Genomic DNA, 12,779 nt, shown 5'->3' with positions numbered 1-12,779 from the left:
TGTGAAAATACTTGTATTCAAGATTTCTATTAGTAAGTTAGGATTTAAATACAAAAATTTAAAGAAATTAATATTGTTAGTGCTCGGGTTGCCTCCCGATAAGCACTTATTACCTCTCCAGTGAATGGTCATGGTGCTTTGAGGAGTTTATACTCCTCATTCCTGCTATCAATCTCATCAAAATAGGGTTTTAATCGGGTGTTGTTTACCTTAAAAGTGCCGAACTTAAGATAACTCACCTCCACCGTACCGAATGGAAAAATACTGAGTACCGTAAGAAGGATTTCCTCATTCGGTATGGTAGTGAAAATGTGGGGATCTACGGCATCTAATAAGACCTTATCACCAACCTTAAGTTGATTTGGAGAGGTATCAGGCTCGTTTTGGCGTAGTTTCAGTTTGTCGGGTGTTCTTGATTTGTGCATCCACCATTCATCAAGTTTCTCAATTTGTAATCTTCGATCTTCATGAACAGGTCCTCTACTGGTGCTTGAGAACAACTCGTGTGCTTCCTTCAGACTCATTTTCTTCAAAATAGGTTGCACCATATTGTTAGTTTAGTAGGATGGTTTAAATGATCACTTTTAATTCCTAATCTGTTGCCAGAATTGCGAGCTTGAAGGGTGATTGTTTCGTCTCTCACCTGGAGTGTGAGTTCACCTATACCAACATCAATGATGGTTTTAGCAGTTGCTAAAAAGGGCCTTCCTAGAATTAAGGGAGTGTTGCTATCCTCTTCTATGTCTAGAACAATAAAGTCAACAGGAAATATAAATTTATCGATTTTAACTAGCACATCTTCAATAATACCTCTAGGGAATCTTATAGTTTTATCTGCTAATTGAATGCTTATCCTAGTCTGTTTGGGTTTCCCGAGACCTAGTTGCTTAAACATTTTGTAAGGCATGACGTTGATACTAGCCCCTAGATCAGCTAATGCATGATTAACATCTAAACTACCAATTAAGTAAGAAATAGTAAAGCTCCCTAGATCTTTTAGTTTGTTGGGTAGTTTATTTTGGAGAATGGTCGAGCAAACTGCGTTTAGCTCCATATGCGACGCCTCGTCTAACTTCCACTTATTTGCTAAAAGCTCCTTTAAAAATTTCATTGCATTTGGCATCTATGATAGAGCTTCAATAAACGATAAGTTAATATGTAATTTTTTTAAGAGTTTAAGGAATTTACCAAATTGTTCATCTGAGAGGTCTTTCCTTGTCGCGTTGGGGTATGGAACACGAGGTCTATATTCGACAGTCACTGGTTTGTTTGTATTTTGATCTACCTCACCTTGACCTTTGCTTACCATAGTTTCTTGCCTCAATTCTGGTTCAGGCTCAACGACTCCTTCGTCATCTTGAATATTAATTGCGTTGAGTTGTTCCCTTGGGTTAGGTTCAGTATTACTTGGCAAACTACCTTGTAGTCGTGCGAAGATTAGTTTGGAAAGCTGGCCTATCTGAGTTTCGAGGCTTTGGATCGACGGTTGTTGATTTTTAAGTGCTGTCTCGGTGTTCTGAAAATGGGTTTTTGACACTGATATAAAATTTGAGAGCATCTCTTCAAGGTTTGGCTTCTTTTCCTGTTGGTAAGGTGGTTGTTGGTAGCTCGGAGAATATTGTGGTCTTTGATTTCCTTGACCGCCCGACGAGAAATTGGGGTGGTTCCTCCAACCTGCATTATAAGTGTTACTATATGGATTGTTTTGAGGTCGAGGACTATTACCCATGTAGTTTAATTGCTCGTTATCCATGTTGTGGCCATAAGATTGGTATTCTGAATGGTTTGTTCCATCGCTACTTGCTTCCCACTGCATTACTGGGTGAACCTGTGAAGAACTAAGAAAACCATTAATCTTTTTTTTTAAGAGTTCTACCTGATTAGAGAGCATGGTGACCGAAACGACGTTATAAACACCGGCTGTTTTCATTGGCTTTGTCCTCATGACTTGACACTGATAGTTATTCAATGACATCTCCTCTATAAACTCATAGGCATCTTTCGGTGTTTTATTGTTAATGGTTCAGCCCGCCGCTACGTCAACCATTTGCCGAGTCGAAGGATTCAGACCATTGTGAAATGTTTGTACTTGGAGCAAAAGCGGTAACCCATGGTGAGGGTACCTTCTCAGAAGGTCCTTGTATCTCTCCCATGTGTCGTAGAGTGTTTCTAAATCCATCTTCACAAAAGAAGAGATATCATTACGTAATTTAGCCGTTTTAGCCGGCGAAAAATATTTTAGTAAAAATTTTTTGCTCATTTGTTCCCAAGTAGTAATTGACCCTCGTGGTAACGAGTTCAACCACTGTTTAGCTTTGTTCCTCAATGAAAAGGGAAACAACCGAAGACGTATGGCTTTATCAGAAACGCCATTAATTTTAAATGCATCGCATAGTTCTAAGAAGTTGGCTAAATGAGCGTTGGGATCCTCATCCTACAAGCCATCAAACTGAACAAATTGCTGTATCATTTGAATAGTGTTAGGTTTTAATTCAAAATTATTTGCAGCTACAGCAGATCTAACTATGCTTGATTCAGTTCCTATTAAAGAAGGTTTAGCATAATCATACATAGTGCGTGGAGTAGGATTTTGATTAACCGCAATTGCAGGAGGTAGCTGATTGCCTTGGTTTTCAGCCATTTCTTCGGTTGGGGGTTGAGTATCATCGTTTTGCTCGTTCTCTGTGTATCTTAAGCTACGCCTTATTTCTCTTTGGTTTCTACGAACTGTACGATCGATTTCTTCGTCAAAAAGTAATGGTCCCGACGGGTTTCTTCTAGTTATAAACTATAAAAACCTGCCAAGAGAAAGAAAGAGTAGGTTAATAAATAATAATACTAATAATAATAAAATTAAATTAAATTGCAAGCAAAATAAATGGCTAAAGTAATAAAAATTGAGCGTTCCTAATATCTTAGTTCCCCGGAAACGGCGCCAAAAACTTTATCGCGTGATTTCGTGACAGGTTTTAAATATTTATAATTACTCGTTCTTGAACTAACTATTATCGCGATGTAGGCAAGTGTACCTATCTAACAGTAGTATAGTTTTAGCAAGACCAGATTGTCGAACCCAAAGGAACTAAAAATACTAGTAATGACTGTCTTTTTATTATCTAGCCTAAGAATAAAGAGGTTTTGTTTTAATTAACTAATTATCTAAACTAAGAATGCACAGAAAAAAGAATTGGGGAATTGTTTTTGGGAAAAATCGATTGACTTAAGACAATACCTAAGGAAAAATCCACCTAGACTTTACTTGTTATTCTGGCTCCGAATCGGACGATTTATTCATTCAACTTGTTCCATAGAGATCCCTAAGTTATGTTATTATCCCTATTCAAGACTAATAATGTTAATCCCTAGATTGAATAACCGAGACTTTTCTCTAATTAACACTTTAGGGTTGCATTAACTCGATCTATAGATCCCCATATTAGGTTTCACCCTAATCCGGCAAAATCTTGTCACCCTATATCTAGGAGCGCAATCAACTCCACTTAATTATGACAAATGTACTCTTAGACAGGGTCTATTCCTCCTTTGAATAAGAGCATGTCTTGAATCAGTATCCTGGGATATCAAAACAAGAATTAAGAACACATAATTAAGAACAAGTTAAATATTTATCATACGATTTAGAAAATAATAACAAGTTTCATCTTAGGTTTCATTCCCCTTAGGTATTTAGGGGTTTTAGTTCATAACTAAATAAGAAAACATCTCAGAAGAATAAAAAATACAAAACATAAAGAAAACCCAAAACTCCTGAAGGGAAATTGAGGAATCTTCAGTCTTGATGATTAATTTGGCTTCTGAGATGGATCAATCGGCTTTCTTGGAGTAATTCCTTACTCCCTATTCTCCGTCTCCCTTTTCTTCCTTCTCTAAGGTGTATTTATAGCCTTTGGAATGCCTAGAAGCCCTCAAAATTAGCTTTTTCGAATTGGACTCAACTTGGGCTCAGCAGGGACACGCCCGTGGCACACGCCCATGTTTGATTACTTTAGGCTGTGCTCGAGCCTGCCAAATTGACACGGCCGTGTGGTCAGCCCGTGTGAGGAGGTCTAGGTTGTGTTGATTTCATACTTTGGCCCATTTTCTCCGTTTTTGGCCCGTTTCTCGTTCCTTTCGCTCTCCTATGCTCTCCTAAGTGTAAAATATGAAAGTTTTCTCTGCTTGATAAAGTAATTGTTCTTGCCACCCCTTCCAAAAATCCTATCTCGTATATGATTTAACAATGCCCTCTTTTTTCTACCAATTGTTTCTGGCAGACCTAGGTGGAACCATAGAAGGAATTCAATCACTACTAATTGGTATCTTTATTTATGCATTAATGACGATAGATGCATTCGCAGCATCGAATTCACCAATTCTAATGAGAAATCATCCATAAAATACATTAAACATGGGGTAAAAATATGTATAATTTACGGTTTATCATCAACTCTCTTCTTCGTATCAGGATGCACTAGAATCAAATCCCTCAAATTCCTCCATGGGATGCACTTACATTCCCCCTTTTGCTTGACCCTTGCTGCAATCCACTGCTCACTCATCCTTGTAATATTCATCAATTTCTTCAAAAAGGCTAGAACATAAACAACTTTCGAATAGGCCTTATCAACTTGGATCTTCGGACAATGAAGTAAAGTTGTATATTCTTCTATGGTAGGTACCAAATCTACCCTCCCAAAGGTAAAACAACTGTAGGTAGGATTCCAATGCTGAGCGAGGGCCCGGAATAAATGCTCGTCTACCTTGATGTCAAGTAAGTAAGGCAAATCCCCATAGTTACCATAGAACAACTGCTTAGTCTCTTCATCCCACTGGTCCCATATCTCCTTTAATTCCTGAAGATCATTTTGCGTCACACTAATGCGAGTGTAATCACACAATTCTAATGTATACCCCCCGGCTAGACTGTCCCTTTTCTCTAATTGCATTTTCTCTGACCATATACAGACAGCCGCATTACCTTCCACTTTATCAAGAAATTCGTTCTCCATGACAAGCTCCCTAAATTAAGTAATCGAACGTGAATTGACACCTCTTTTAATATGAAATGACATGCGATCATGGCCAAAATAAAACACAACAAGTTAGTATCATATACCAAAAATAAAAGTCAAAGCAAATGAAAAAATAATCAAACCTATTTGGGTGACCGCTAGGGTTTGGCATAGTTCTATCTAGGGTAAGCTCCTATGTCACTCTATATGTGGCGGTTCTAAAGAACAGGGTACCTGAACCGGCAGATTCCTCAATCCTCACCCATTATAGGCTCATATGGATCGAGTTTAGTTCAGGGGAATACATTTCCCTATGGCTGTACGGAGGTGAAAACCTCACGAAGAAATAGGTACAGATGTATCCTGGAAGCGATCTACTATCCTGCACGGAGGTGAAAACCTCACGAAGGAAATAGTTTCTCACTCCCACTTAAAAGGTGTGGCCACAACGGTCATGCAACATGATGTAGAAAAATTTTACGAGACTCAAATCATAACAAACATATAACACAAACAAATGCAATAAAAGGAGCATAATTTTCAAATCGGGATTTTCAATTTTCGACAATAGGACAAAAAATAATTAATTTTACGGCTTGACTCTCTTAAGGTCCCCAGTGGAATCGCCAAGCTGTCAAAACCATTTTAAATTTGAAAAAAGGGAGTCAACTTAAAAACAAAAAATGGAGTCGCCACCGATCTTTTCCGAGGTGTAACCGGATCACCTTGAGTTTGATCATTTTAATAAAATATTTTGATTTACTAAAACGATGATTTTGATCTACTAAATTTGAGAATAAAGGTTTGGGAGTCGGTTACGCACGAGGAAGAGTTAGCACCCTCGTAACGCCCAAAATTGGTACCGAATTGATTAATTAATATCCTAACGTCGAATATTTGAAAAGATTTTAGAATACAATCCTTTTATTTTTTATTTTAAAAAGAACACTTGAATAAATTAAATGGAATGCTAAGACCCTCTTATCTCGAAGAAATAAAATGTCACACCCAGTAAGTTAGGATACAACATCTCGAATTCCCGAGAATAAGCTTTTATTTGAAACCCAAGAAAGGGTACTCGATTACTTAGATTCGACGAAGAAAATTGAAACCCAGTAAGTTAGGGCTTAATCTTCTCGAAGATGCCAAATACCGAGTATTGACTTATTTTGAAAATTTTGGAATAAAATAATTTTAAATCTTAAACGATATTAAAACACGACCTTCTAAGAAAGTAAAATGCGATGGAATAATAATGTAGAACACTAAATAAGAATTTATAAACAAAATGTTATAATAACGAATCACAAATAATAAATAAATACAAAGAAGAATTACAAGACACCTAATAGTAATAACCACGTAACATGTTGTCTTATGCAAATACTAAAATTAATATTCAAAGACTAATGAAAAACCATTTTAGAAGAAATATGAAACAAATTAACATAAATAAAATGTAACAAGTTTTTAAATAATGGTAAATTAATATAAAATAAATAATATGAAAAAAAACTAAAAAGGAAATCTGAAATCAACAATATACAAAAATAATAAATTATATGTATGTAAAAAGAAATTGAAATATGTAGACGTACAAGTTTGAAATGAATCATAAATAAAAAGAATAAATAATATGTAAAATAATACTATATAAGTGAATTTTAAGATAAGTATTATGTAAGAAAAATTTAAAGTAGTAATATACAAAACAATATATACATCAACATACCAAAAATAACATACGTAAGATAAAAACAATTAAACATAAATTATATATACATATATAACAATGTATAAAAATGTTTAAAATAGCCATGATATAAAGTTTTAAATAAAGAATGTACATAAAAGGAATTTTAAAATAAGTAAGTTATATTGACATAATATTTCAAATATATACGAAAGAAAATAAAAAGAATATGAGTAATATAAAATAATTTAAAGTACCGAATAAAAAGTGGATAATAATTTAAAATAAATAATAAAAACAATTTAAAAAAAAACTGGAATTAAAAAGAAACGGACTCAATTGAAATAAAAACAGAATCAAAAAGATAATCCATAAATAAATGAATCGTTAGAACCTAATTTAGGACTAAAATACAATGCACCCGAATCCATGGGGATTAAAAACGAAATTATCCCAAGCTCCAAAACGCAGCATCCAAGTGAGGACCACATTGAGTTTTCGCGCAAAATCCAAGGGTAATTTTTTAAAAACAAATAAAATTCAAATAGGGCCAAATTTAAAGGCGGTGCGAAGGGGAAGGACCAAACTCAAAATTACCCACTTTGAGAGCAAAAGCGCAAATTCCGGCACCATTTTGTTTGCCATTTAAAAAACAAACCCAAAAATCATTAAATGACTTTCTGCCATTTTTCTTAAGTAAAACCCTAGCCCCTTTTCTATTGTTTCATCACCGTAAGCAGCAGTGAACGTCAAATCCGACTCTATTTGGAGTCGTATCCTCCTAATCCCAACCCAAACTTCGATTTTCACGAAGCAAACAAGGATTTGAAGGCTCTTATCAAGGTAAGTCCCTCCCCTTTTTACACATTTATGTGAAAGATCTATGTGCAGGAACAAAGAAAGGAAAAAAAAACAAATTGAAAACCTGAAAAAAAAATTCAAATCACCTTTTAGGAACTGATTTTGGACTGCCTGCTATTTTTTAACCTGTGTATGTATTTTCTTTCTTATTGCATTCGTAAAAAAAAAAAACTTCCTTTTACAATTGATTTTCAAAGGCTTTTATAACCCTTTTACAACTGATTTTCTACATGTTTGCAAGTGCGTGGGCGAGCACGCCACTAACGTGTCGTGGTGGAGCGGCGCACGTTGCGAGGTGGTGGCATTTGGCCCCCGAGGGAGGCATGGGCCGTGGCGTGAGCTCTAACGACGGTTCCTAGGGTTTTTGTTGAAACCTGTTTGAGTTTGGGCCATTTGGGCCTTGTAGTTTGGGTCTTAGGATTTGGGTTGGTTTTGGGCTTGAACTGGTTGTTAAATGAACATTTTAATATTTTTGTTTTATTTCTGGTTTGGTTCTAGTTCAGGCTTGGGCGAAATGGGCCTTATACACCTATTTATATATATATATATATATATATATATATATATATTTACAATTTTAATTTATTATATAATTTTTATGCTTCTTACAATATGTAATAATATATTTTAAATTTTAAATAATTTTAATAAATTTTTTAAATCATATTTTTATAATTTTATATTTTTCTGGTAATTTATATTTTTATAATTTATATAAAATCATTTTTAATAAATTTTGCAATTTTACTAAATTTTTATCATTTATATAAATTTTTGTCATTTATAATAATTTTATATTTTTATTTTCTTGCACTTCAAATTTTGTATAATTTTCATATATTTTTTATGATTTTAAATATAAATAATAATTTTGCCACGTGGCAAAACGTCCAGAAGAAAACAATTGTCGTTACTTTGTAACGGTTGACCTTTAATTTTAATGGTCAAAGAGCTTAATTAATTAAAATTTTAAAGTTCAAGGGATTAATTGAGTAAAATTTTTTAACCTTTTATCTATAACAAAGATTTCAACAATTCAAATAATATTTGAAATTTTTCATAAAATCTAAACTCAAATTTATAAATCTACCTTAAAATTCAAATATATTTATTATTAGTATAAAATTTAAATATAATTGTTCAAATAAAATGAAAATTAATTGAATTAAAATAAAATATCCAAATTCACTAAATATCGAATTTTAGTATGTCCAAAAGAAAATTATAAAATAAAATTGATAATAGATTCGAATATCCAAACTCATTATTTTCAAAAGTGAATTTGAATTCATTATCTGGAATCTTTATCCGCAAGATGTAAACAAATTTGAATAACGAATATTGGAGAATTAATATAATATCCAATCTGAATATGACACAATAGTAATTAAAATATTTAAATTCAAATATTATCCATGATATTTTAAACAAGTTAGCCTTTGTTGTTAATAAGTTCCTAGCCTGATTGATGCAATCATACCAATTAGGGGTGTGCTTTTTTTTTTTTAATTTTATCCGAATTAACTAATCAAACCGAATTAATTAATTTAATTAGTCGATCACCGAATCTAATTTCATCGAAATCAATTAAAGGATTTTAAAATTTTTAATTATCAATTAATTTGATTCAAATAGAATTTAACTAAAATTATTAATAATATATAAGCCTAATATATTATAGATAGATCCAATATATTAGAGATAAGTCTAATACATTACATAAGCCCAATATATAAAATTAATGGATTTATAAATATTTCTATAATGAGCTTAGAAAAACATTATAAAAACTAAAAATATTTGAAAAAGAAACTAAAATTAAACAAAATAACACAGAATAATTTTTTTTTTTAAATTGATGTTTTTAATGTAAGGTTTGTTATTATGTTTTAATTTAGTGTTATTATCGTGTTATTTGTTGTTTTTAAATTTCAGTTAAACTTTTTGAATTAAAAAGAAAGAAAAATTGTCATAGATATTTTTATGTTTTAAATTGTTTGAAAATATATATTTATAAATTTTGGTTAAGTAAGTTAACTGTCGCTAATAAATTTAAAAAAAATTCAATTCAGTTAAAATTTATAAATTTTAGTTAATTAGATTGGGGTATTATTCAATTTCATAAACAAATCATAGCAAGCAAATTTTGACGTTATCAATAATCGGGTTAAATTTAGTAAAAGAAATTCTGACCAAAAGAAAATTCACCCAAGAGGGCAGGGGGTCACTTTCCTGGGATCCTCCTTCAACCATAGCCGACAAGAAAACTTGTTTCCATGGAGTAAGGGACCATCCTCAAATTCATGATAATAAAAGGGACCAATGTTCCCATCCTCACCAACTGGTCCAATGGCAGGGGCCTTCATCATTCACATTCAACATTAGCCAAAGACTACTGTTTCATGGGTCCCTACTCTTTACACTAATAGTTGAGTTCCGTTTCCAAACATCTAACGGCTCTAACGGAACATGATTTTGACGTACGCTTTTAGAATCACAAACTCAATGGCAAGGTTGAGGTCCTACAAGCTTTGAGATACCAAGTTCGATAAGAGTAAATGAAATGGCAAGACGGAGTGCAAGGGTGTGCAAACTACAAGGATCTTTTCCATTCAATTCGACATCAAACAGCATATTACAGAGAAATTGAAATGCTGCAAATTTTCCAAGCACCTGTTTCTATGCATGAACCGAGTACAAACAGAAGTGGGATATAAAAAGATTTGCATTTGTTAATTTCATCTACTACTGTTGGACTTCCCAAAATTTAAAACCTTAAAACTGTACCATACTTGAAAGTTTTAACTAAAGCTTCAAACTCAAACTCGAGGTCGAAGAACTATGAATCAAAGACGATGATGGAATACATCGCCTTTGTCTACTACTCATGGCAGGGCCTGGAGGGCAAGATTTCAATGGAGGTAGAGGTTTAGAAGAAGGTACGAACTTACTTGATTGGCTTCTTAACTTCTTCTCTACCGGTTGAAGCTTACCTTCTGATCTAACTTGGCGAACTTTCGTCTCGTTCAACTCTGCTGGGAGAACACAGTTGCAAAGGAAACCTATACATTCATCACAAGTACCATCATCATCAATAGTCTACAGAGAAAGAACCTATAAAATCCTACAAGATGGTAATAGGAGAACAGATAAAATTCAAACAGGATGCTAGTATAGTCCATATTTGAAAGAACCATGTCCTCATCACTGAAATAGAGATGTTGGATGAACCTAATGCATTCAAGTTATCACAGTGAATTTTAACCAACATAAAATTCCCAACAAGTTCCAGCTCTCTGAGCAAAGACAAGATCAAGTACGGTACATTTCAGGGTTATCGTTTCATACTTGACAAAACATTTCAACGTGAAGACGTTGAAACTAGCAAGTGTTATTAGTACGACCAAACAGAACAAACATCGTTCAGGCTGTAAAAACGAGAGAAACTATGGCGACCATGGCAGTCTTGGTATGAATATGCAAGAGAATTATTGGTTCCGACAGGCAGTGAAGATGATTTACATGGCTGTCCTTTCAAATTTGGTAGACCCACCATGGCATTCGACAAAGCTTGCACTGTAACAGGTTGGTCAAAAGCCTCAGTGGGAATGGTGGGTGGAAGCTGATGCCTGATGCCACTTCTTCCTTATCTTTGAAAAGTTGTTTAAAGCAAAACATCATTTATCTTCGGTTTATTGTTACTATTAATTTTCTTTTCGATGTGCTACTTTACTTTAAAATCAGATAATAAGCGAAACAGAGGAACTACAAAAATGCCGCAAAACTTTCCTTTAAATATATTTTCACATACCGATCTTCTGAAGAAACAATGAGATCATGAAGTAAAGTTTTAAGTTTAAAAGGATAGAAGTGGATTTCTTACCAAGTCTAGCAAGTCGATTAACCCAGCTAGGAATTGGTTTCCCTGCCAATTGGATACACACATCATTGCAGAAATGATTGCAGTTCTTTGTGATGAGATGGTAAGTGTTCCCAGAGTAATCTGTAGCGAGTTTCTCCATGAACGAACGGACGTCTTTCGGACCTAAATCGGTCCTGCCAATTAAGATAGATTTCCTAAACGTGAAACCAGGACACTGCGTCGGCTCTACTTCGAAAATTCCAGTCGCCGAATGCTCATGCGCTCCAAAACCATATTCAACTCCATGAACTGCATACAGCAAGAATCAGCATACTCAAAATCAACTTGTACAATAATATACATATATACATTTATATACATACACACTAAAACCATGGATGTATATTCTTACTTCTTGTATACATAAAAAATCAATCTTTCAAGGGAATTAACTTGACTAGTGTTATTAAACCGTAAAAACATTCAAAAACAAGCTTAAGTTTCATATAAAAATTTTCAAAAATTTCCCTTCAATTTCCAGTCTTGTTGATTACTAAAAAAAAAGTCCATTACTTTTCCAGCAACACCCCAAAAAAGAAAACAAAAACTAGACTAAATTCAAAGGAAAAGAAAAAACAAACCTTGAACCCCAGAATGATAGATCCCAAGGCCAAACCAATAAGCATAACCATTAATCGGAGTCAAGTCATATACATTCAAATAAACCGGAACCGATCCAACTTTCTTCTTCCGGGGCATCAACACCATTGTGCACAGCATTTTTTTTAGGCTAACTTTAATAAATAAATAAATAAATAAAAAGAAGGCAGAATTTTTTACAAGGAGAGAGATAATTGAGGTTTCTATGGGGATGGGGTATTGTAGAAGAAATAACTAAAGAGAAACTGGTATGGGTAAGCGCGGAAATTCGATATTAGTTTCCTTGTTTCGATTGAAAATAAATTAATAAAATAATGAAAAATGAAGAAATCTGAAACTTGGGATGTACCGAACGAGAGAGCCGAAAGCAAAGCAAAATAGCATCACCTTTTGCTTTCAAGGATCCTCGTCGTCCTCGTGGTTGATGCTTGCTTTCTCTTTTTATTATATTTAATTAATATTACATATAAAAATATTACTTTTTTATGTAATAATAATATTCGAAGTTCAAATTTAATTATATGTTATTTTCTAAAATATTAAAGAATCAAAATACTCACATACATGCTTATTAAAAATTTTAATATAATGTTTGGATAATTTTATTATAAAGACTTTGATAAACTATTAAAAAATTATTTTCAATAAAATAAAAGAAATTTAATATTTAATATTTTAAATATATTTGATA

General features: G+C 33.3%; 1 protein-coding gene and 1 long non-coding RNA gene across 2 annotated transcripts; one reads left to right on the top strand and one right to left on the bottom strand.

The window, feature by feature from the left end:
- Window positions 1–7,272: 7,272 nt before the first annotated feature.
- LOC108485711 (uncharacterized) lies at window positions 7,273–8,046 on the top strand. Its single transcript, XR_001871351.2, has 2 exons — window positions 7,273–7,548; window positions 7,808–8,046. It is a non-coding gene; the product is annotated as an uncharacterized LOC108485711 (long non-coding RNA).
- A 2,097-nt stretch (window positions 8,047–10,143) lies between these two features.
- On the bottom strand, window positions 10,144–12,525 carry LOC108484662 (deSI-like protein At4g17486). Its single transcript, XM_017788535.2, has 3 exons — window positions 12,070–12,525; window positions 11,450–11,737; window positions 10,144–10,628 (listed from the first exon to the last, which is right to left on the bottom strand). Exons 1-3 carry the CDS (start codon window positions 12,206–12,208, stop codon window positions 10,372–10,374), a joined length of 684 nt encoding a protein of 227 aa, XP_017644024.1. The 5' UTR covers window positions 12,209–12,525; the 3' UTR covers window positions 10,144–10,371.
- Window positions 12,526–12,779: the final 254 nt, after the last annotated feature.

This window comes from Gossypium arboreum, chromosome 6, assembly GCF_025698485.1.
Source record: "Gossypium arboreum isolate Shixiya-1 chromosome 6, ASM2569848v2, whole genome shotgun sequence".
Taxonomy (NCBI): Eukaryota; Viridiplantae; Streptophyta; class Magnoliopsida; order Malvales; family Malvaceae; genus Gossypium; species Gossypium arboreum.
Note: the sequence above shows the minus strand (reverse complement) of the source record. Positions and strands in the feature narration are given on the sequence as shown.

Coding starts and splice junctions, on each gene's coding strand:
- LOC108484662 (XM_017788535.2), bottom strand. CDS start 12,208: ATGCTGTGCACAATGGTGTTGATGCCCCGGAAGAAGAAAGTTGGATCG. Junction 11,738..12,069: donor CTATCATTCTGGGGTTCAAG/GTTTGTTTTTTC, acceptor TGCTGTATGCAG/TTCATGGAGTTGAATATGGT. Junction 10,629..11,449: donor TAATCGACTTGCTAGACTTG/GTAAGAAATCCA, acceptor ATGAATGTATAG/GTTTCCTTTGCAACTGTGTT.